The sequence below is a fragment of the Amblyomma americanum genome, chromosome 2, assembly GCF_052857255.1.
Source record: "Amblyomma americanum isolate KBUSLIRL-KWMA chromosome 2, ASM5285725v1, whole genome shotgun sequence".
Classification (NCBI taxonomy): Eukaryota; Metazoa; Arthropoda; class Arachnida; order Ixodida; family Ixodidae; genus Amblyomma; species Amblyomma americanum.
The window spans coordinates 24,125,197-24,150,512 of record NC_135498.1 but is presented as its reverse complement, the minus strand read 5'-3'; the positions used below and the strand labels follow the sequence as shown (position 1 = coordinate 24,150,512).

The window sequence follows — 25,316 nt, the reverse complement described above, 5'->3', positions numbered from 1 at the left end:
CAGCAAGGGTTATTGTCGTCACTTTGATATGCAGCTCTCCATAGTGGCACCTTCTTTGCAGCACTGCTTAACTCACCTGGAAGTAGCGCAAGTGGACACATATGTAATGCTTGTGAAAGAGGCAACAATCTTGAGAGGCCAACTCTCTGCAGTCCGCCGCGGTGGCTCAGTGGTTATGGCGTTCTGCTGCTGACCCGAAAGACGCGGGTTCGGTCCCGGCCGCGGCGGTCGAACTTCGATGGAGGCAAAATTCTAGAGGCCTGTGTACAGTGCGATGTGAGTGCACGTTAAAAAACCCCAGGTGGACGAAATTTCCAGAGCCCTTCACTACGACGTCCCTCATAGCCTGAGTCGCTTTGGGCCGTTAAACCCCCACAAACCAAACCAAACCAACTCCAACAAGAACATCAGTAGACCAGGCTATCTGAAAACAAATATCTCATGCATTGCAAAAGCAGTGCTTGCCAGTACATACCCTTTTCTTGTACATTCTCATTTCTTGTGTATAATTTTTCTATGAAAAAAACTGCTGTATGATACAAAAAGACACAAACAGCATCAGCCCTAAGACTGTGTTGAATATGGAAAAAAAGTGTCTCCTACTTTGTCACCTTAGGTTCCGCTGCAATTGTTTTTTCATGCCAGCAAGTCCAGCAAGCCATGAATTTATTCACGGCTTCGTGCTATTTGCACACAGCTTTTATGAAGTGTTCTGCAAGCTTTTCTGAGGACGTACCAGGCCTAGCAGTATGAGCCCAGTGGCAACAGCTCCCTCCCTTTACTCATTGATTCTGGTCTTGCAAGAACACCGGCCAGCTAGCTTTTGCATCGTTTGTTTGCACCCCGTTTGCATTTTTACTGTCAGCATTCCAGCTGTACCTTGGTGAAAATAATGTTTGGTTAATTTAGTTACATGCCAGAGCAACACGGTTATGAGGCGTGCATTTGTGGAGGGCACTGGATTCATTTCAACTAGAGTGCCAAAATGGAGCTTCCTGGCAACCACCCAAAGCGGGCGCACATGCACATGCACATGCACTGAGGCACTTTAACATTTTATCAACATGAACAATTGTTCAACAAGGTGTAGATCAGCAGCCTCCTCGCACAATTTTGAGTTGAGTAAGTTATAAAATAAACATGAAAATGTGAGTGCTCAGGCATTTTATGTACCTCCTTCGTCGAAATGCTGCAGTTATGCTACAGAATATGTCCTCAACTTCATATTGTGCCTCCTCCTAGTCCCTGCGCTGATTTCAGGCTATAGAGTGCCGTAGTTTTGGGAAATTGTATGCAGTAAATTTCACACAAACTGGCTGAGACCGATAGTAATGTTCTCTAGCCTGGTTCTTCACATACATATAAAGTGAACTCCTCAGCCGACTTCCTAGTTTTGCTTGCGATAATAATAATAATAATAATAATAATTGGTTTTTGGGGAAAGGAAATGGCGCAGTATCTGTCTCATATATCGTTGGACACCTGAACCGCGCCGTAAGGGAAGGGACAAGGGAGGGAGTGAAAGAAGAAGGGAAGAAGGAGGTGCCGTAGTGGAGGGCTCCGGAATAATTTCGACCACCTGGGGTCTTTAACGTGCACTGACATCGCACAGCACACGGGCGCCTTAGCGTTTTTCCTCCATAAAAACGCAGCCGCCGCGGTCAGGTTCGAACCCGGGAACTCCGGATCAGAATACGGCGCCTGCGTGCCTGCGTCGGCTGGGTAGCGCAGTCCGCCTTCTTCGTACCTATTTCACTCTTCATCTCTCCCACTTGCGCGGCCGCATGCAGTCGCACGCTTGAGAAACGCCATAGTTACAGCGCGCTTATTTTTTGTTTCATTTTCGTCTTAGTACGTATTGATTACCTTGTTTACTAAATTTTTTTGTGCTCTACTCACATAAGAACGAACGTAATACTTTTTTGTGGCTTTCCAATTTTTTACTGTTAGGTTGAGAAGGTTGGCTGCTCACTAGCGCCAAAAATACGTTCTTTTGTAAAAATTATTAGTACCTTGCAGGTAATTTTATTTGCTACAAAACAATGCTTATTGTATAGCCGCATGTTTTATTTGTTTGAGATATATTGATTTTAAATACTTCTCATTTGTGCAACTTTTGCGACATCTGGCGTCGAAACGAGAACCGGCGCTTTACCGAAGTTCCTCTTCCCTTTCATCGTTTTTGTGTTGCGGTGTTGAAGACGTTTCGTGTCCTCGAGACTTAAAACGTAAGTTAAAAACCTTTTAATGTTTGCCCAACAGGTTATAAGTTCTCTCTTTAGAGGATAGCTTTATCTCCGTTTTGCCGATAGTGCTGAATTTAACGCTGAACTGCTGATTAGTTGGAAAAGCGACTGTCCGTCTGTGGTCCACTAAGCCTAAGCAGATCAACACGTGTGCTGCGCGCGCGGACTGCGAGCGTACTACATGCACGCTGTGTTGCTTGAAAATAAACTGTATTTTGCCATTCTCTTGGATCGCTTTTATTCAAATAAATACTAGTTATTTGTAGTTAGCGGGTGCGTGGTAATAGTTTAAGTTTTCTTGGCTGCGTTGCTGCTGAGCGCAGGCGAGGTGTCGCGGCCAACTCATAGGTTGGGTATTGCGTCGTTGTCACCGCATGACGAAGCAGATCTAACATGCTTTACACAATTCATTTCCTTTTTTAATGCCGCAATTGCTATAATTCTTTTTTAGTTATGCTTGTTACTGTCCACTGCGGGACAAGCGGTGTGTGATGCGAAGTCGCTAATGTGAAGCACGTGTGCTGAGGTTTTTTTGTCGCCTCTCAAATGCAAGCATAAGGTTAAAATTGCGCGAGTTGTCATGGTCGTGAAGTTTAAGCTTATTCTAAAACAGGAAGAGCGCGAGTCCAGTTAACATATGGCAGTTGGCAGACACGTGTTTGCCCGAATTATCCCCACAGTGCTTGGGCAGGGTTTCTAGAAGACGCGCTTCGTAGTTCTGCGAAGGCGTAATTGTGCTCGGTAGAGCAGCGCAAGTAGCGACAAACTGAAAGGCTGGCAGGTGTCATTGTGTGCGTCGTTGCCTCCGCAGCTTTTCTTAAGTTCTTCATGGACCATCAAGTAATAAAACCCAGATTTTGATCTGCTTCGAGAGTTCCTTTGCCCCGAGCTTGATGTCTGAATGCGCACTGCGACGTTTCAGATGCGTTACGTCGCCGCTTACCTGCTGGCCTCCATGGGCGGAAACAAGGACCCCTCCGCCGCCGACATTGAGAAGATCCTGGGCAGTGTCGGTATCGAGTCCGACTCCGAAAGACTCAAGAAGGTCATCAGCGAGCTGAAGGGGAAGTCCGTCGACGAAGTTATCGCGAAGGGTGAGCAGGCTTTCTCATCACGAACTGATCACTGCATTGAATCCTTAAGGGAAGCCGTGTCTTTAGACCGCGCGTTTGGAAACTGAATTTTCAAGCTGCTAGTGCGAAGGTAGTGCGCGAATTTATACAGTGACGAGTATTATCCAAGGCATCCCAAGTTGCAGTCTTAAGAGTTGAGAACAGACTGGGTTGCAGTAATTTTACCGTGTGCTTTTGTTTTGATCAGCATGATCATTGATTAGTAGTATAAGCGAGGATTGGACAGGCAAATTGACACATATCACTATTTGCTGCTCAAGAAGCAAGTTAGTTGCAAGTCCGTAACTTGCACAGTCATACACCACACTGCATGTCACAGTGTAGGTAGAAGAATATACCTATATGGTTTTCACTTGCACAAAGAAGTGAGCAAGAACTCTGCTTTGTACGACATCTTTTCACTTGCTAAAGGTTTCTGAAACATGTTTCTCAAAAGGCGTGGAGCACATGTGCGTTCACAGCCATCTGATGCCAAGTGCGCTGCTCCAATTGGGCAGCAAATCATGTGTGAATGCATTATTTCATTCTGATCTTCGGGATCGCTTTGCACTTGCGCACACATTCTATTAGTCTTGACCCACTTGAGTAGCTACGGCATATAACTGCCGAGCCGAAGGTTGTGGAACGGAATCCCAGCCATAGTACCTGCATTTCAGTGGCGGCGAGAACTTGTTGTGCAATGTCTGCATGTTGAGAAATCTCGGGTGACTGAAATTGATGGTGGACCTTCCAATGAGGCATCTCATGGTTACCACTTTTGTCTTGTACGAGAAGGCCAGCCAATTGCAGTGTTCAGCATGCAGTAGGTGATTGTTTGTGTAATCTGGCAAAGTAGTATTGAGAAAAGGAAAGGAAGCTGGGAAAGAACACAGGAGAGCAGAAGGGTGTTCTAGGCAAATATTTTTCGCATTTCAACAATTGAGCTGACTGGAAGAGCCACTGCTTATCAGGATATTGTACTCATTGTTGTAAGGCATGCATTATTCACTGTACTTCAGCTTTGTTGACATGGAATGCGAGCAAGAGCAATGAACACGTCAATTACTTAAGTAAAATAATTTCTGAATTGTTAGTCAGTGCTTCTATTACTTTGCTGTATGTGCTGTTCAACATGTAATTTGAGTATCGGTGCTGCTGTGAGTGAAGTTGCGCATAATATTGCCATTTTTCTCAAGAGCCAGAGATAGAAGTGTAAATTTTGCCATAGGCTTTGTTTTTTGTTAGTCACACATCTATACCATGCAAACAGAACACTGCAGTGGACATTAACATCAGTTGGAGTCAGGCAAGGGCTTGCTGCTGCATTCTGTTGTGCATGCACTTTCGTATGAATTGTGGCTTTGAGATCTCGGGCTCAAGCTGTAAAGAACTTAATTGAGCCTGGGAGGAAACGGCAGGTGTATGAAACGCCTGTTGGAGCAAACTTGTCTAGAGCACTTAAGTGGTGCTTTTAGTGCAAGAAAAAAAAGAAGCAAAATCCTAAAGCAATAATGGTTTCTGCAGACAGTGCTTGTCCATAAACAAGATGCATAGACTTATAAACTTCAGTGGTACAAGCATTGTAAACTAAACATTTGGACAGATTTGCCTGTCTGGTTGGGTTTGAACTGCACACCTCTAACCAAAAATTTTAACTTTAACCCAACGTTTCGAAGCAGACTCTGCTCCTTCATCAGGAATGACTGAGGGCAGTAGCTAAGCGTCTTCGCTAAAGACGCTTAGCTACTGCCCTCAGTCACCCCTGATGAAGGAGCCGAGTCGGCTTCGAAACGTTGGGTTAAAGTTAACACTTTTGGTTGGAGTTGTGCAGTTTATTACAAGCATTGTACTCTTAACCGTGTAGATGAGCTAAGATTTTACTTTGTTCTGCTAGTCCAGCACTCTAGATAAGCATGCTCACAACTGTACAGGTAGAAGCAATACAAGAGGAACCACTGGAGTGCGTGGCCTCCGTGCTTCGCAAAGCACCGCCGCTTACAGCTAATGAGAATGGGCATTTGCAGCTGGCTATGCTTACTAGGCATGTGCCTTTGCCACTTATTCTCTCTGCGACAACAGTCTGCGAAGTATGGCCGCCTCCAGCTCATTGCTTCTACCTGTACATGCCAAAAATGCTTTTAAGGCTGATTATGCATATTCAGCAAAGTCATTGATATAGCTTTTTAGAGCACATATGCTTGCATTTAAGGTGGAAAGAGTGCTGTTTTCTTTTTGCTTTGGCTGTGAGAAGGTAATGAAATTGCAAAAGGAGAATCAACCTCCAGCATCTGCAGTTACCAGAGACATGGCCGTTTTGCCACCATAAGAATAGTGGAAAATATAGCTTCTGTTGGTTAGCTTCAAATGGCCTTTTTGCTTGGGGCATAAAGGTGAAGGACAGTGTGTCATGAGAGAGAGAGGTTAATCTGAAATAGACAAATTTTGCTGCAAGTTTCAATACAAACCACTGCCAGGAGAGTATTTGTTGTTAGTTTCTGGTGAAGGCCAGACAAAAGCAGCGGTTGGTTAGTCTTCAGGGTGCAATTGATTTAAGTCCATTAGTGGTATTGGTCATTTTTACAAGTCAGTAAAATTTCACATTTCAGCTAAAGGAATGAAGTTTGGTACACTATGTCACTTGGCATCTTTCGGGAGTGTTGGTTTGTTGTCTTTGGAGTCTCTCCCTTTCATGCAGAGAGCACACTATATTAATTAACATTATTGTGCATGGTAGTTAGCCAGACTTTCATTAATTAGACCGGCCTCTGAGCTGTTGCTCAAGAACTTGTCCTTTTTTTACTTTCTCTGCAGGCAAGGAAAAGCTGGCTACCATGCCCTCTGGTGGTGGTGCAGCTGCTGCCGCAGCGCCCGCTCCTGCAGCGGCTGCCGGTGGTGGTGCAGCAGCTCCAAAGGGTGAGTGTCCACATCTGGAACGAATTTAAACCATTGCTTTTGATTTGTACTTCTTTATTACCCTTTGACTGTTCTGGTAGACCCTGGAACCGGGCAGGCAGTTCGTAGTTGTGGCAGTTGCTATTGGGAAAACACTCATTGCCATAAAAGAGGTGCTGAATAGGCCCGCATATTCTAGCATCTGAGTAGACTGGTTGGAGTTGCTGTGCCTAGCCTTATCTGAAGGCATGGGTTAACTCCGTTGCTGCACTTTAATGACTTTAATTGTTCAACTTGTCTGACTGCTTGAGCGGCAAGAGCATTTGGCCATTACTTGCTGGCACAATATTAATGTTTCATTGCATGCTTCCATTTTGCTGCTTTAAAGCTTCATTGGGAGTCTTAAGTTTGGTCAGGAAATCACAGAGTACAAGAGATAGGACAATAAATTTGGTAATCGGGCTGAAGTACATCTAACACTGCAATAGCTATAGGAATGCTGTGGATTTGATAATGAACTTGTCATTTGCACCACATTTCTGTGGCGTCCCTCGCTGATGCTTCGGGATCCTGCCAAGACTGATAGCTTTTCTCAACCAGCTTTTGCTTTCACTTCCCGCTTATTTGGTGCAGTGCGTACCTTTCTGGGCCTAGACATAGCTACACCCACGTGTTAAGAGCAGTGTACAACAAAGTCTTCTGTATTTACTGCAAGGTGTGGCTTGGCAGGCACCAACTGATCTCCACGCCAGCTGTGCTTTGAGTCATTCTGAAGTGCCTTTGTTCTCTAGAGGGTATTTCACTGCAGCTAGGGTCTTCTCCTAAATTAGACAGGCACTGCGTGCAGCCAACATATCCAGCGCTTTGCCACCTGTGTGAACGCCCCAGCAAACTTCCATTAACAACTGTCTGCAAAAGTGCTGCATAAAACTAATGCACTGTTTATAAGGTGCACCATTGTTCTCATAATTTGTTTCATTGATTTCATTGTTGCCGAAGTGCTAGGCAAAGCTAGATTTGTGTGTACACGATAACTTTAGTCATCATGCAATCATGTATGGGTTGTTCATCTGTGTAATTTGTTTTCAGTGTTCTCACTTTTGAGACAAAACTTGCTTTGCAACATTCAACTTATTCCCACCCCCCTCGTCTTACAGAATCAGCCAAGAAAGAGGAAAAGAAGGAAGAGTCTGAGGAGGACGACGACATGGGTTTTGGCCTGTTTGACTAACATCGCAACATTAAAACAAACCATTTCATTGTAAATGAAACTCATGGTTGTGCTCATGAACTCTGGTCTTCATTTTAAATGGATGGTCGGAAGCCATATGGTTCCCATGTTGGTTGTTTCACATCGTTTGATAGCTAAGCTTTTTTCCAAGAACACTGACTAATGGGGGACGCAGGTCTTAGAACGATCAAAAATGGCAAAAAAAAAATCGATTTTCAGAAAACGTTTTTGGAATGTTTTTAATGTTCAAAGCACATTTCCGTCAAATTATTAATGTTGAATTTGATCGAGAAATACAATAAAATCTGTTTTCAGAACGCCATGGGAGCCGCGAAATGGCCTGAAAAGGGAAAATTTTGTTCAAACTTCCTGCGCGCCACGGGCGAAGCAGCCGGCTGAGTGCCGCCATCTTGGGCATTTTTGAAGCTGGTGTCTTTGTGCGCATTACGCAGCTTCTCAAAGTGGCGTCGCTGAAGGAGAACATGCACCGTTGTCTGTTATCCGAGGGCCGTTTCCGGGCCACCGATTGGCTCGTGGGGCGCACGTTTCAAACATTCCGCTCCTCTCCTCCCACTGGCTGGCGTGACGGGCGTGTCATACGTTTTCTTTTTTTCTGCGATTACCGCTTCGCGCGTCTTGCTTTTGCAGTAGAGTTCTCGTCCGAACGTTTTTCTCGGCGCATCGTGTTTCCGTTTCGTGCCGGAATGTCCGGAGACGCGTCAATCGTACAGAAAGAAATGAAAGCGTCCACGGAACATGGAACCGAAGGACAACAGCACATTACCAGGGATCGCCTGTTGCATCCAAAGCGGCCTGTTCTCTTCCTAGCCAGTTTAGCTGCAGTACATCTGGCATCATCGAACCGTCAGCGGGCCCTTCTGGCGGCATCCAAGACTGCATTGACAGTTCTATTCTGCTGGTGAGTGCGCGAGAAATGCTGCAGTCGCGAAGGAGTGTCTGCCATCGCAGAGCGCAACAGAAAGTTCAAGCTTCTAGACATTGTACTGGTGAGCAAGAGCAGCAAGAAAAATTGCGCAGAATTTATCATCGTGGACTTAGCCGTGAACACTTTCATTGGGCTTAAGCTTTGCCCTGAGTGCGGCACGAAAAGTGCAACTTTATTAAAGTCAGGCAGAGAATATGGGCTATGTGCTAAGCTCGTGCTCTCCTGTAGCACTTGTGCGAGGAGCAGTGATGTGATCACACACAACTCAAATGAAAGCCTGCACGACACGATTTGGGAGCAGGTCCCGAAGAATCTGCATGCCTCACTGCGCAGCACTGAAAGGGCAGTGGCCGAGGCTGTCGGCTGCTTCAACCAAGGTGTCCTGAAAAGCGGCACACAAATTACCGAGAAGTTCGGCTACAGTGCTGGAAGTTGCTTCGTGCGCTGCAGTTTCGAGAAGGACCGAAGCAGGCTGCAGAAGTCTCAAAGGGAGCCCCTCGACAGTAGTGCTGCCAAGGCCAGGCTTGATAAGCGACACAAGCTAGCAAGGGATCCTGCATACAGCCCTGGTCTGCTGTAGAGCAGTTTCACTCTGGGACAGTGACCAGCCATTTGAATAAACAAGCCGCCATGTTCAAACCTAAACCTTGTATAAGTTTGTCTATGGCAGGACTGCTTTATTACACAATTCGAGCATTTCTTTAGCTTTGAAACAGGCACGTCAAGTGCTAAATTCAGTTTTTCTTGCTGATCCTAAGGGTAGGTACATGGCTTTATGGCAAGCGTTAGCCAGTTTTTTGAGAAGCTGCAGTCACATTTGTTATGGCCTCTCTCCTGAAGAGCAGAGCTAAACAATGATGCTATTTGCATTGCTGTACCTGCATCCTAGTAAAAGTTGCAGTTGTCCTTATAACTGTAAAGGAGGTTTTCTCAGTTTGATGTTTGTGAAGATTGCACTCGGCGTTGCGGTGCTTTTTTCTATGTTATTGAGCGGCGATAACAAATGTATCACGTTAATCGCGCTGCATACATCTAGGGGGTGATGCTATATGTATCTCTTGCATTATTTTGCTAGTTACAAATTAGGATAGTAACGACAAACTGAGCAAAATTGTTCACAGTAAATATTGGTCGTTTCTTGCCCATAAATTTCTTTCATATGAATAAAAATAGCATCGCCCCTTAGAGCATGTCTTTGGCATTGGGCCACACACTTGCTTTTTGTATTTAAGAGACGAAATTTCTATAAAGCCCCGTTAGAAATGCCCCTTTTTTTTACGCCTTAAAGGTGCACTAAAGAGGAATCTGAACTCTTTTTTTACCTCGGGAACTCGATCTGCACGTTCCGGGCATTCTTAGAAACTTCGAATTATTGTCCTCGTGTGGTCGATTGCCCTAAATAAATCCAATTAAACGTCCCGGCTCGCGCCCTTTTTTTGAACTCGACGCGGTAGGTAGTAGTCAACCAACGCGTCATCCAGTCCCGTGGCGGCTTGCCGCTCTGCCATCGGCGGAGTGATACGTAAATCAGAGTCCAAGTGTATTTTGATTTCCGTGGGCCTAATTAGCGGCTATATGTCTGTTACTGAAACTGTTTATTCACATAAACCTAAAAAACAATAAAAGCGAAGCCGCCACTGGACTGGCTGAAAGGCACACTATGCGTTTGTTGACTACGCCTACCTACCGCGTTGGGTTAAAAGAAAAAAAAAAGCGGGATCCGGGACGTTTAATTTGATTTAATTAGGGCTATCGGCCGCACAGGACAATACTTCGAAATTTTTAAGAATACCCGGAACGTGTAGAGTTCCCCCGTTAGAAAGACAAGTTCAGATTCCTCTTTAGTGCACCTTTAACATTTCTTGAACCGCTACAGCTATCAAAAATCTAATTGCAGATTTGAAGTCAGCCTGAAAAAACTTGTCAACACTGAAGTTTCATTCAGATTGGACGAAGAATAAAAATTTAAGGCCCACATCCCCCCTTAAGCTTAGTTTTTCATCTTTTATTGGCAACAGTGACACAGCTAACTGAACATCTTGAGTCGTGAAATAACTATTCACCATGCCAGTACCTTTGAGCCTCCGGTGCTAAGCCAAATGCCGGTAGTGGAAGGCACAAAACCAATGTCAGCGCCACTGCATTTTTTTTTTTTGCACATATATTAGGGAACTTATAACCTTTGAATGTCACTTAAGCAAGCAGTGGTCTGTATTTGTTTTGCGAAGTGTAAACAGTATACGTGTCCCGCATGTGTTATAGGAACGACCAGTGCAGTGAACAGGTGGGTGTAGTGGGTGTTGTATTTATTGAGAGGAGGAGCAAGGCACAGGGCTTGCCTGCTGAAAACTTTTGGTTGGGTGCCGCGTATCAAGTTTGACGCCATTCCTTAGGTTAATGGTACAGTCTTTGTCAAAAATATACAGCCCTAGGAGTTCGCTTCCAAGCCGTGTAGCGGGGCTGGAGCACATTTGACTGTCCTAAGCTTGGGAGGGTTGCGAACTTGTTTCTCCCGCCTTACGCCTTTGGATATAAGGACCTGATTCTCAAAGGCCTTTGCGGTGCCCGTGTGACAGAAGTGTTAGTGAGATTAGGGCAAAAGCAGTGGCGCTGAACAAAATGCCAGTATGGTCACTGCTACAGATTTTTCTCCTGTTTGCAGAATTGCACGTTTTGATAGCATAGAAGTTTATGTATACCAGGTGTTTCACTAAAGCGGATCACTAATTTTCTGCGTGGACCTCCGCGATTAGAAGCAGGTAGCTGCCTGACGTTTGAAAGAATCTAACCAATCGCCCGCTCTTGACTGGCTTATGCAGGAGCGCGCGAACATTAAAAAAATCGCCGGAAAGAGATCGTCAACTTTCGCGCGCGATTGTGGGTTCTCTGCTGCGCGTATAAGTGTATTTATTTTGCTCAGGTTTTCATCACAACAAAATGTGATTGAGCGAGTTTCCGAATCTTTTTAACAGAACCGGCAGACATCGTAATACTCATGGCCGTCATGCTCCACCCTACGCCTTCCACGTTGGGTTAGCACGGCATGTCTCCTGGTCGACGACACCCACAATACCGTGACCGAATTAAGAGGCCCAACGCACCAGCCGGTTGGTCCGCCTGAGCCGCCATACGTACATGGGACAGCGTCTACTGCGACTGCTTCGTCCGAGTCTACACATTCCTTTACCAACAAGTCCGTTTCATGATTCTCCCGCGCACGCAAGGCAATAGTATACAGCAGAAGCCCCTCCCACGCGCCATGAGCGCTACCCTCCATCAGGCAGGAGGCGGCAGGCTCGAGCGAGCTATTGCACCAAGAGGTACAGAAACGGCTTCGAAATCCTCTATGTCGGCGCGGCAGAGCACGCCAGCAGGACTCCTCAGGGCACTCCTAGCCAGCGAAGACGGCACAGTGGGGGCTGTCGCCGCTATCACAACTCATTCCACGGTAGAGGCGGAGGGAGCCGCCATCACACTTGCACGGGCCCACTCCATCATTGATAAGGATCGCATTCTCACGGCAGCCACCTCTCTTGACCGAATGATTGCTCTTACGAGGATCCACTGGGCAAGCCTCGACCCCCCCGGACGATCAGGCAGCTAACCCTTTGCAGAAGGCCCCATCGGCTCTTTTTACATATTAGTAAACCATAACAATCTGCAAGCGCCCCCCCCCCCCTTCCCCTGAAGAAGTTAAAGCAGTGAGCGCAGCTTGGAGGGGAGCAGGGAGTCACGCATCAGCCATGCAATCCTCTTTTCTTGTCGGCTGAAGCGTGGGAAGCGTGTTGTATCGCACGCGCCTTTCTTTACATATGGTGCGGCGACTGGGAGACGCTGCGGATAAGATAATGGCGCGGTTTTCCCCTCTTCGATAGATCGCGCTCTTGCTGTTATCAGTGAGTGGACAACACAAATGTGGCAAATGCTTTTTGTAGCCTCCACATCGTACCAGTCCACTCAGTGGCGCCATTCAGAGGGAGTGACAGGACAGTTGTTTAAGAACAGTGTAGAAAAAAAAATAGATTTTTAACGCCCTAGAAATAACCAAGCCAAGGTTATCTGACTGGCGGCTAAAATGGCTAAAATCTGGAGAAGAGGGAAATTTCACGAGTCATGGCTAGGTGGCGTGAGCGACCGCCCAATTTAAAGGGTTTAGGCTTATCCATCCTTCCATCCATCGACAGCTATGCACATTGCCGGACGCCGTGCTTCTGCAGCCGTGTGCAGATTTCTTTATATAATTACAGAGGCGAACATTTTTATTTTCTTTTATTAAACGCAGTCTATCCTGGTGTGACAGGTTTTCGACGAGCAGTTTTACGTCTGCACTTACGAGTGTGGATAACGTTAAGCACAATTCATGTGTCCATAAGCGTACACTGTATAAATAAGTTTTTTTTTTCTTTAGAGCGAAAGGTCTACTCCCGTACGAAGCTGAAGAACACCATTACACAGCTGCGCGCTTTGAGGCGACGGCGCTCGCTCGCCTCGCAACTATCGAATCCCGCGACTCGCTGCGCCTCGTCACAGTTGCGTATGCGGAGCCGACGGCCAGAAATCGCGTGAGGCGCCCGGGTTCGAACGCGACCGCTGCGGCTGCGTTTCGACGGAGACGAAACGCTAAGGCGCCCGTGTGCTGTGCGATGTCAGTGCACGTTAAAGATCCCCAGGTGGTCGAAATTATACCGTAGCCTTCCACTACGGCACCCCTTCTTTCAATGCCTCCTTTATCCCTTCCCTTACGGCGCGGTTCAGGTGTCCAACGATATACGAGACAGATACTGCGCCATTTCATTTCCTCAAAAGCCAATTATTATTATCACGTTAAATATCCCCAGGTGGTCTAAATTATTCCGGAGCCTTCCACTACGGCACCTCTTCTTTCACTCCCTCCTTTATCCCTTCCCATGCAGCGCGGTTGAGGTGTCCAACGATATACGAGACAGATACTGCGCCATTTCCTTTCCTCAAAAGCCAATTATTATTACCACGTTCAATATCCCCAGGTGATCTAAATTATTCCGGAGCCCCCCACTACGACACCCCTTTCTTCTTTCACTCTCTCCTTTATCCCTTCCCTTACGGCGCGGTTCAGGTGTCCGCCGATATGTGAGACAGATACTGCGCCATTTCCTTTCCCCAACAACGAATTTACATTTCATTTCATTGCGTTCTCTATATAAAAGCGTGCGTCGTGTGCTTACCTTCACGCAAAGCCATGGATGAGCAAAGTGCCGGAACTGGTGCTTCGACGATGTATCGTCGCCGCCCAAGCGGAATCTTAGTTTAGGTTAGGTTAGGTTGGGAGACTCAGATAACCATGCTTAGCAGAGCTTCCGGTTGTCGTACTAGGTTCAGCAGGATTGAATCACAGCTAGCTTTTTTTTTTCGAAATGAGCCAAATCCACCTGAACGCAAATCGAGAAAAGTACGAAAGTTTGTTATCCGCACAAACCCCCACGCTATCCAGGTTGTTGTATGATATTTATTTGCGAATACTGCAGGCCCTTCTCGGGCCCACGCAGGAGTGGATACAAGGCACAAAAAATTACAATGGCAGATTCAACAAGGGAGACAGGTATATGCACAGATAAATACACAATACAGTTTCATCATTACAGAAGCATCACGGTGAGAATGTTGGATCAAGGTGACTAACATGTTGTAAGAAAGATTCTACTGTGCTGCAGTTCGCAACAGTGGATGGGGGTTTATTCCAGTAATGGATAGCTGAAGGAAACAAAGAATGTTTGTGAACATTAATGTGGCTTATGGGTTGACGAAGTGCTTTCGTATTGCTAGTCCTTGAGGAGCGGTAGAATGGTTCCTGAAGGTATGTTTCTTTTTTTATGTTGAAGTGTCCGTGATAATGGAGGTACAAGAACTTCAGTCTTGATACCACTCTACGCTGAGCTAGGCTGTGTAGATCTGCTTTCTTTAGTAGGTTAGAGATGCTGGAGTGCCTGCAATAGTTACAGTATACAAAGCTTGCTGCAAGGTTCTGAATTCGTTCTAATCTGCCTATTAAATATTTCTGGTGGGGACACCAAATAATATCAGCGTACTCTAAGGACGGTCTCACGAGGGTTTTGTATGCATTAAGTTTTACAGCAGGAGGAGCATTGCGTAATCTTCTGAGGAAATACAACTTTCCCTGGGCCTTCTTGCATATGCTACTTACATGTTGTTCCCAGCTCAGATTGCTTGATAAAGTCACCCCTAGGTATATTACAGAATTTGTTGTTACGACTGAGACATTATTTAAAGTGTATGAAAAATCTAGTGGCATTTTTTTGTTGGTAAAAATTATTATGGTATGATTTACATGTTAGTTGGAGCAACGCTACATCACGCTGTAATGAAAGATTATGAGAATATTCAGTCAATTTCAGCATGTAACTTTGGATTTGGCTCTTTTTGATGTGAAACTCTGAATATGACCCCATAAAGGCCGCCGCCGTGGCTGAGTGGTTATGGCGCTCGGCTGCTGGCCCACAAGACGCGGGTTCGATCCCGGCCGCGGCTGCAGAATTTCGATGGAGGCGAAATTCTAGAGGCCCCGGTGCTGTGCGATGTCAGTGCACGTTAAAGAACCCCAGGTGGCCGAAATTTCCGGAGCCCTTCACTACGGCATCCCTCATAGCCTGAGTCGCTTTGGGACGTTAAACCCCCATAAACCAAACCAAACCGAATATGACCCCATAGAGTTTCTAAATATTACCTAGAGGGAAATTTGGCATCACCGTCAATGCAAGACAGCGTATCGTACATGGTGTGGCCCTAAACCATAACTACGACTGCAGAAATACAAATTTTCGCAAATTATATAATGCAAGAAAGCGTTGTTTCGCAATCAATATGCCCTCTAATAAAATATGCTTACTATTCGTCGCAATAAATGAGTAGAAAACCATACAGGTAGGCGTTAACGAGCACCGAATTTTTCATTAACTAGAGAGGGCTTTCTCTTCATGTCACCAAATATAGCTAATTGTGGAAAATAATTTTTTTTTTCGTTTAAGCGACCCACTTTTTAGGAGAAATATTTTTGCAAAAAAATTGTTAGTGCTTAAATTTCATTCACTTTCACTTCTTTCACTTTAGAAGCCTCTGTTTTCGCATTTTGAAAAACAAACGTTTCTGTGAGGTAGTCTGATAATGCGGGTTCGCGCCCTATCCGTGCATAGGCTATGTTCGTGCCATGATAAACCTGCCCGAGCTCTCGCTTTCAATGAGAAACTAGTTTGCGTGCACTAAGTGCCGGCTCTCGTCATGTCTTGGCGCTACGCTTAGAGATTTACGCTTACAGAAGGGTATGTGCTATCGGAAATGGCTATCGCCATTTCCGCTTCTTGGGTGTTGTTCAGGCCTACGCACATACGCGTACATCCAGTTATGATGACGGATGGTTGAAAGGGTCTAAGAAGGCATGGAACGGAAAATGACTAAGGTAAAAATGCTGTACACTATGCTGACGGGCTTGTTCAATGCGAAGTTAAGCATGAAGCAGACAGCCGACCAGGCTGTAGGAGACTTTGGTATAGGCTCTAGGAATAGCACAGGGGAGCTATTATTATAATTTGCAGAGCGCAACAGCGTACGAATATCATGAATACCTTTTTCAGCAAACGGGAGAACCGCAAGTGAACTTTGAAGAGTCCAAACGGAGAGACTAAATATGAAATAGACTTCATACTGCACGATCATCCGGCCATGGTGCAAGATGTGGAAGTGATAGATAAGGTGAAGTATAGCGACCGTAGGAGGATTAGAGTAGCTAGGAACAGGGAGCAGAAAAACAAAAGAAGGAACACATAAACGAGTTAGCGGTAATGGAGAAAGTAGATGAACTCGGGATCTCGCTGGAGTACACATAATATGCTTTAACCAAGGCCGAACACCTTAGTGTTCAAGCGATGAAGGATAATCTCATTAGAGCGCAGAAGAAGCATGGGATAAGGTAGCTAGACACGATACTGGTATGCTTTCACAAGAGACGAAAGACCTGCTTAAAAAAGCGCCAAAGCTTGGAAGCATCTAATCACACAGATAGAACTGGTAGACCTGTGAAAGCTAGTCATTATGCTTAAACGGCATAAGGAACTGTAATATAGAAAGGATCGAGCAGGCTCTAAAGGAAAGAGGCAGCTGCATGAGCAAAAATGCGATGTACCGTCTCTGCCAAAAGTAACCAATGAATGGTGTTTGTTTATTAGCCATGAAGCGTAGCACTTATGGTACCACTCACAGCTGCAAATCTGTAAATCTGTGAAGACAAGAAAAACCTTTGTCCTCACCTTTATATATCATTGTGCCTTTGGGGCAACACACACACACACACACTCACACACGCACGCACACACACGCACGCACGCGCACACACACACACACACACACACACACACACACACACACACACACACACACACACACACACACACACACACACACACACACACATATATATATATATATATATATATATATATATATATATATATATATATATATATATATATATATATATATATATATATACACGGCTCAGAAGCAAAACCAGTTGCTGTCACTTTTGTCAAAGGCGGTACGCCCTAAGAGACAAGTAGGGAAGCGTACGAATAACGAATACGAATAAGATAGCCTACAGTAGCCGAATAATTTTACACCGATCTGTGCAACAGCCGAAATAATTAGGATCCTAATGACGACGCTAGTGCGGAAAAAGTGGGCATCTAACTGGTAACGAAAGAAAATAAAGAGTTACTAATGCAAATTAAAGGGGATCAAGTGACTACTGATTTTTTTGAAGGACGGTGGGGACAGTGCACTAGTTCTAAAAAACTTGACGTCCTGTATACGCAGTGCTTCACAACCTTTAGCGTACCTGAAATTTGGAAGAACGTTAACATCATCTTAATTCATAAGAAAGTGACTATCAAGGACTTTGAAAATTTCTGATCGATCAGCAGCTTACTATCCGTGGTTTATAAGGTGTTCACTAGGTAATCGCTAAGCCAATTAGATCAGCCTCTGACATCAGTCAACCAAAGGACCAGGCTGACCTTCGGAAGGGTTACTCGACAATCTACCATGTTCACACCATGAGCCAGGTGACAAGGAAAAGCACGGAAGATAACTGAGTCCTAATACGGCCTTCATATATTACCAGAAATCATCTTAGTAGAAACGTCAACAGTCATGTAGGCATTGCGTAACCAAGGTGTTGAAGAGGTAAATGTAAAGGTGCTTAAACTAAGTAGATTTGCGAAAGCTTGTGTTTAGCCTGGCTGGCTCATGGTTTTGCTTTGATGGGTCGTCGGCACGTGTGGCGGCGATATTAGACTCAGGTTAAGCTCTGATCACGGTTAAGCTGGTCTGATCTGTTCGCGCCGCAGATGGAAGTTGAAGACGACGATGACATGCAATGCACAGTGCAAGAGTAGTGTGTTGCTGCACAAACTTCGTATAATCTTTTCACTCGAAGCGCTAAGCTGCGTTACTTAGCTGCCTAACCAAACAATATATGAAGAGATATTTATGGGGGCACTGAACGCAATCACGGGGTAGCAGCCAGGCGCACCTTATAAGCTCGTTTACTCTAGCTTTTGTAAGGTATATAGGCGACGCAACAGCATGCCGAACTACATGAAGTTGACACCAAACATGGAACTTGACGAGAGCATAATAACAGCGACAACTTGACGTTTGGTAGTTTGCACGGTTTCGCAGTCATTGAATTCCTTTGTCGACCCTCAGCCGCCAGTGCGTCATAACTTAATAATTCTTACTTCTTGTCCAAATCGATTTACGTCGGGATCAGTGCGGAGTTGTTGGGATCTCAGCCGTGCTTCGGCGCAAAGTGACCGTGCTTCGCTTCGTCTCTTTAGCGTGCTCTAGTATACTCTAACCACCGATGCACTGCACGTTTCTGTTTGAGCCAATCGTCCGACACCGCGGAGATAGCCCCGCGGGCTCGAAGAACCAGTTCGCCCGTTATTGCGACTTGTTCATTCTTGCCACCGCCTTCTTTTCTCTTTCCTGCTGTGGCCCAGTCTCAGCGAGTGCCATTATCTATAGGCACCACACTGACGCAGTTCCTGCGGCGCCGCCTTTTCGTTCAGGGGTAACGTTCTCCGGGCGTTAGCCCTGCCCCTTTTAACCGGTTGTCCGATAAGACAGCTTTGAACTTAAATCTTGGCATTGTTTGTTTCCGGTCGCAAAGGCGGCGCGGTCTGGCTAGGGGCTGAACTTAGGAAAGCCCCCTTGCTATGGAGTAGCAGCAGCAGGTTCCTGTCGCCGGCGCTAGAGGGCGACGATGAGACACGAGCCGCGCGACATTGAGCCACGGCCTCCATTGTCTCCGTGCTGAGTAGAATTAATCCGGTGTTGATTCGGTCAGTTGCGTCTGGTTACGCGTTCTATTGTCCCGTGCTGAGTAGACTAAACCCGGTGTTGATTCGGTCAGGTTACGTAGGTTACGTTTGGTTACGATTCCTGCTGTCTCCGTGCTGAGTAGAATTAATCCGGTGTTGATTCGGTCAGGTTGCGTCTGGTTACGCGTTCTATTGCCCCGTGCTGAGTAGACTAAACCCGGTGTTGATTCGGTCAGGTTACGTAGGTTACGTCTGGTTACGATTCCTGCTGTCTCCGTGCTGAGCAGACTAAACCCGGTGCTGATTCGGTCAGGTTGCGTCTGGTTACGCGTTCTATTGTCCCGTGCTGAGTAGACTAAACCCGGTGTTGATTCGGTCAGGTTACGTAGGTTACGTCTGGTTACGATTCCTGCTGTCCCCGTGCTGAGTAGAATTAATCCGGTGTTGATTCGGTCAGGTTTCGTCTGGTTACGCGTTCTATTGTCCCGTGCTGAGTAGACTAAACCCGGTGTTGATTCGGTCAGGTTACGTAGGTTAGGTCTGGTTAAGAGTCCTACTGTCTCCGTGCTGAGTAGAATTAACCCGGTGTTGATTCGGTCAGGTTGCGTCAGGTCCAGGAGAGAGTAAAGACAACTTTAGTCCTCAAAACCCCCCGTTAGCCCCTAAATTTGCACACGGCACTTTTCTTGCCACAAATGCGCGCCGTGCGCAAACTCAACGGACTAACTGCTGAGAAAGAGACTAACGCGTTGCGAATTGCTGTACAACACCACGCGAAAATCACGCGAGGAGACCTCGACTGCAATAGTACTCGATTTCTGAAGCGCAGTATGTCGTCTAAGGCCAGTGAGAGCACCGCCGCTGCCCGTGACGAAGCGGATAGACTGTTTAGCGTGAGAAAAAGGCTTCGCGCAACCGAAACGGCCGGTAGCTGTGCACCTGCATAAACATGTACTACGAGCTTCAATACGTGTCGTAAGTGAGTTATAAAGGTTAGGGTTAAGCAAGCACACGTAGATTCATATCTTTGTCGTTTGTTTACGAGCCTATATATGATTCTGTGTAAGTATCGGCGACACCGAGCGAAAGGGTGAGTGGCAAGCAGTCAATTCTCTGTGACCGCTGTCCGCCAGTAACAAAAAACGAAGTGATCCATGGCCTTCTACGTTTGCTTTCATTTGACTGTAACGTGCAACTGCCAATTGTGAGTAATAAGACCACCTTACCCGCAAAAAAAACGAAAGGAAAACAACTGTTGTGGTTAAGTGCCGGTCGTAATATATATATACAGTACTTCATTTTTTTTGGCCAAAAACGAGATTTAGACCACTGTGTGACCCGCAGCGGTGGCTCAGTAGTTAGGGCGCTCGGCTACTGATCTGGAGTTCCCGGGTTCGAACCCGACCGCGGCGGCTGCGTTTTTATGGAGGCAAAACGCTAAGGCGCCCGTGTGCTGTGCGATGTCAGTGCACGTTAAAGGTACCCAGGTGGTCGAAATTATTCCGGAGCCCTCTACTACGGCACCTGTCTTTTCCTTTCTTCTTTCACTCCCTCCTTTATCCCTTCCCTTACGGCGAGGTTCAGGTGTCCAACGATATATGAGACAGATACTGCGCCATTTCCTGTCCCCAAAAACCAATTATTATTGTCAGACCACTGTGTGTGCTTGTTAAGGCTTACCGCAGCTTGTTGCAAAAGCATATGACTTCAAATCACCATACTTTTCTCTAAGCAGCAATGCGTTTGATAATAATCCGAGCGGAAAACACAGGTAATGTATGTGCTTCGCATACAAGGCTTTGAATTTCTACGTTAGAAAATCCCAATTCAAAGGCTGTCGGTTCGAATCCTGGTGTTTTCATTTGTGTTATCGTTATTATATGTGTCAAGTTGTGTTAAAAAATATCCCGCTCTAAACTACGCTGGAAATCACACTTCGTTTCCATTTTTTTCATTAAACGCTTCTCCCGGGAACTTATTGTCGCACCCTTTGCAAGGGGGCCAACAGTTAAGACGCTTTGCAGTTAGTCCCGAAAAGGACGAATGCCAGTGGCAGGTCAGTTAGTCCCCAAAAAGACTAACCTCTTGCCCCTTGTTAGTCCTTGGTTTGTAAGAGTGTATACAGGCGGATACGTGTATTTCATGGCATGTTAATGAACCCTGCAGGCTGCAGAAAAAAAAAGTTATTGTAACGCAACACTGGAAAGCCTCTTCTACCTTCCTTGTTCCTGACAATGCCTTGGAAATAATCCACCGCTTTTAAATCCCGTCACCCTTCGTGAAAGTCAAAAAGAAAACATTTGACAGAAGTGTGTCTGGTTGGGAAAAATGAATTTACTAGAAAGATGACTGACGCCAACCACGTTAATTTTTGAAAAACACAACGTTTCGGGACCGGCCTGCTGGAGCCGTGGCACATACAACAGACACGAAGGAATGTTAATCGCTCCCTGGGGACACTTCCTTCGTCCTACATCCATGGTTTGCGGCCATTGATCCGGAGGTATTCAACACGAGGGTTTGAAAAGCCAAGCTGCGCCTCGCCCGTAGTCACACTTTGAAGAAGGGACCGAGCCGGTCCCAAAATGTCGTGTTTTTCAAAAATTAACATGGTTGGCGTCAGTCATCTTTCTACTAAATTCGTGTAAGTCCTTCGTTGTTGTCGAGAGCCACAATCGGGCTTTTACCGCACAAAGCGGATTTCAGTTCTTCAGCGCATCAACGACCCGTCGAATTAACGGCGTGCAGTCAAAGACCCTCTTTCCCGACAAATATTCCTAAAAAAAAAAGCCAAGCACCAGGTCGGGAGAAAGCGTGTGTCCACTGGGGGGCCGGTGGATACCCAACGGTGCTCACGTGTGCGTTTCTTGTACTCTTCTTTTTCGCGCTGTTTATTTTATGTTCAGTATTCAGCAACACGCCCAAGTGTCCGCTCTTTGGTTTGTTGGCTTCGTTTAGCTTGAGGAGGTTAACAAAGACGTGGGAACGGTACGGGCGCATTACGAAAGGGTATTAGCTAAAAGTGAATAATAATAATAATAATAATAATAATAATAATAATAATAATAATAATAATAATAATAATAATAATAATAATAATAATAATAATAATAATAGTAATAATAATAATAATAATAATAATAATAATAATAATAATAATAATAATAATAATAATAATAATAATAAGTGGTTTTTGGGGGGAAATGAAATGGCGCAGTATCTGTCTCATATATCGTTGGACACCTGAACCGCGCCGTAAGGGAAGGGATAAAGGAGGGAGTGAGAGAAGAAAGGAAGAAAGAGGTGCCGTAGTGGAGGGCTCCGGAGTAATTTCGACCACCTGGGGATCTTTAACGTGCACTGACATCGCACAGCACACGGGCGCTTTAGCCTTTTGCCTCCATCGAAACGCAGCCGCCGCGGTTGGGTTCGAAAAGTGCATCAGCTGAATTGCTTGTAGTGAGACGTTAGTGACTGTCCCTGTGTGACGCTTTCAGAAAAATTAATATATCTCAAGCGATCCTCGTTCTTGAACAATGCGGATTAAAACTGATTCAATCGGGCAACGATGTAATATCCTTGATTTCTTGCCCTTTCTTTTCACTTCTTTCTTGTACATCCTGTTTCTGTCGTGTTTCGCTTAGTTAGTTTCTGCCCAGGTTTGGCTCCTTCTGATGTTTAGTTGGCTCCTGTTTTCAGCGATTTCGTGTATCGGAGACGTATTATCGCTTACCGTGGACGTATACCGTTTCAGTCGACTGCGGGCCGCGCATGCGCTGTCTCGCCACAGAGTTTCTTCATCGTGCGTTATTCGATATCTCGGGTCATGTGAAGTTTAGTTGAGCCGAGCAGAGTTGAAGTGTAACTCGCGTCTTATTGCGACACTGTATTAAACAAGTAACGTCCAGGGTATTCAGACACAGGCGGTGCCTTTGAACGCACGCGTGAGTCTTGTGTCAGGAAAAGAGAAAACAAGTGTAATAGAATGTCAGGTCAAAGAAAAAAACATAAGAGCAGCATCGAAACATGAATTCCATCTCCTGCAATGCGTCAGGGGCAAAGTGTTTAACAGCTGTATCCTTCCGGCACTCACCTACCGGCCAGAAACGTGAAGACTATAACGAAAAGGGTTCAGCTTAAGGACAGCACTGCGAGCTATGGAAAAAAAAAAAAAGATAGGTGTAACGTTAAGAGACTGGAAGCGGGCAGAGTGGGTGGAGGAACTAACGCTGGTTAATGACATCATAGTCGAGATCAAGAAGAAGTAATTGACTTGGGCAGGGCATGTACTGCGAAGGCAAGATAACCGCTGGTCCTTGAGGGTAACGGAGTGAATTGCAAGATAAGGCAAGCGTAGCAGGGGGCGGCAGAAGGTTAGGTGGGGGGATGGGATTATAAGTTTGCGGGGATAGGGTGGCTGCAGCTGGCACAGGGCACTGTTAATTGGAGAGGTATGGGAGAAGCCTTTGCTTTGCAGCGGGCGTAGTCAGGCTGATGATGATGATGAAACGACGATAAACTCGCGCTTGTTGTCTGGGGTGGCTACCTGTTACCAGCAAAAAAATAAAAAATCTATTTCGCTTCTCGAGGATGTAAATGAATAAACAGGACAAGGAAGAAATCGTTGTCCGGTGTTTGTAAACATCACGCGCAGAAGAGCGGTATACGTGAATTACAAACTGAAATCGCAATTTTTTTTTTTTTTGCTTTTAGCACTACTGGTAAGCAAGTCTCAGAGATTGTAATGTTCCTTACGCAGAAATCAAGCCACAAAAGTTTGTTAGTCACTCTCGCTAGAGTTTTAACTTATAAAGCCGGTCATTTTGAGTTTATTCTCTCTCTCTCACCAATTTGTCAACAATGTGCTATTTTAAATATGTGTATAGATTTCTAATACCCTATGCAAGTAGTTAGCGAGAAGAATGAGGCCGTATTTCATGTGGTTTCTAAATTTGAGCAACCGCATCTTCAGATTTCCGTTCGTTCGTAAGGACAACACACCAGGGATAACACACCAATCACGATGCACGTATGCCGTAATAAGGCATCTTACTGAGGCACAGTCAGGTACAAAATTATTCGCATTTGAAATGTTCCCCGTTAGTCATGCGTGCTTGGCGATGTTTGTTAAGAAACAGCCTTCGTATTTAAATAGACCGTTCTAGTCCGGGCCAATCATCTTTGTAGAAACACAGGCTGGGTGCCTGATAAGAACTGCGCTGTGATTGGGTGGGCCATAGCGAAATAATTTTTTTACTTGCTGGGGGTATATTCAGGCTATATGACGACGTCGTGTGCATGGAAGGCTCCGAGTTAGCATGGAGCACCTGGACATTCTTTAACACGCAGCGAAATATCAGCTACACGATAGTTTTTGCATAATGGGATGAATTCAGCACAAAAACAAGACGGGGGACAAATCTGGAAATACATGGCATGAAACAGGCCGACAATGAGAGCAGTTTTAATGAGATAAAGAAGATAGAGATGAACTTGAAGACCTAAGCGAGATCGACGTCTCTCGTCTGGTCTTTACAGTCAATTCATCCCATTATGCAGCATCAACTTGTCCAGCAGCATGCTGTCTCGGTAGTTTTTGTATCTAGCATGTATTGTGCTCGGCCTGTACTGTCGAAATGCACCTTCCACCTCGTGTTGCTACAGCGTGGAAACGTTCTGAGCTTTCACTGCTTCACTGGCGTCAGAGAACTCACGCAATAACAGTAATTAGCGTATCTCCAATCTCACTTTTGTGGAAGCGTCTATGTAACAGCGCTTGTGAAATATATTTTACACCGAAACTCTGAAAATAGCGTCTAACGTGCCGGCGAGCAAACGATGCGGCTTCGCGCGCACCGATCCTCCATGAACTATAGTTCGCGGCGCTGCCACAGCGTGGCGTCGATTTCGTGAATATCGCCAATACACAAAACCTGTTTTCGTGAATCCACCGAAAGCATATTCAAGAATTCTGGATAAAATATTTTTGAACGGGAAAGAGTTTATGAACGCAATTTTTTTTTCATATATTGTAAGATTTCACTATAACAATCAATATATGTGCAGATCTCCCATTGGCAGGCTTGCATTTTTAATAATAATAATTGGTTTTTTGGGGAAAGGAAATAGCGCAGTATCTGTCTCATTATCGTTGGACACCTGAACCGCGCCGTAAGGGAAGGGATGAAGGGGGGAGTGAAAGAAGAAAGGAAGAGAGAGGTGCCGTAGTGGAGGGCTCCGGAATAATTTCGACCACCTGGGGATCTTTAACGTGCACTGACATCGCACAGCACACGGGCGCCTTAGCGTTTTTCCTCCATAAAAACGCAGCCGCCGCGGTCGGGTTCGAACCCGGGAACTCCGGATCAGTAGTCGAGCGCCCTAACCACTGAGCCACCGCGGCGGGTTTGCATTTTTTTTTTGCTATTAACGTTTTTACTATCGTCAAAGGCGTTCCCCATTAGTTTTCTATGGCAGTCTTAACTGCTCGATGCGATCGATGGAGAGACTACAAAA

General features: G+C 45.6%; 1 protein-coding gene across 1 annotated transcript; it reads left to right on the top strand.

The window, feature by feature from the left end:
- The first annotated feature begins 2,092 nt into the window (after positions 1 to 2,092).
- RpLP2 (ribosomal protein LP2) lies at positions 2,093 to 7,521 on the top strand. The gene is made up of 4 exons (XM_077653485.1): positions 2,093 to 2,228; positions 3,169 to 3,340; positions 6,170 to 6,271; positions 7,408 to 7,521. Exons 2-4 carry the CDS (start codon positions 3,169 to 3,171, stop codon positions 7,479 to 7,481), a joined length of 348 nt encoding a protein of 115 aa, XP_077509611.1. The 5' UTR covers positions 2,093 to 2,228; the 3' UTR covers positions 7,482 to 7,521.
- Positions 7,522 to 25,316: the final 17,795 nt, after the last annotated feature.

Coding starts and splice junctions, on each gene's coding strand:
- RpLP2 (XM_077653485.1), top strand. CDS start 3,169: ATGCGTTACGTCGCCGCTTACCTGCTGGCCTCCATGGGCGGAAACAAG. Junction 3,341..6,169: donor CGACGAAGTTATCGCGAAGG/GTGAGCAGGCTT, acceptor CTTTCTCTGCAG/GCAAGGAAAAGCTGGCTACC. Junction 6,272..7,407: donor TGGTGCAGCAGCTCCAAAGG/GTGAGTGTCCAC, acceptor CTCGTCTTACAG/AATCAGCCAAGAAAGAGGAA.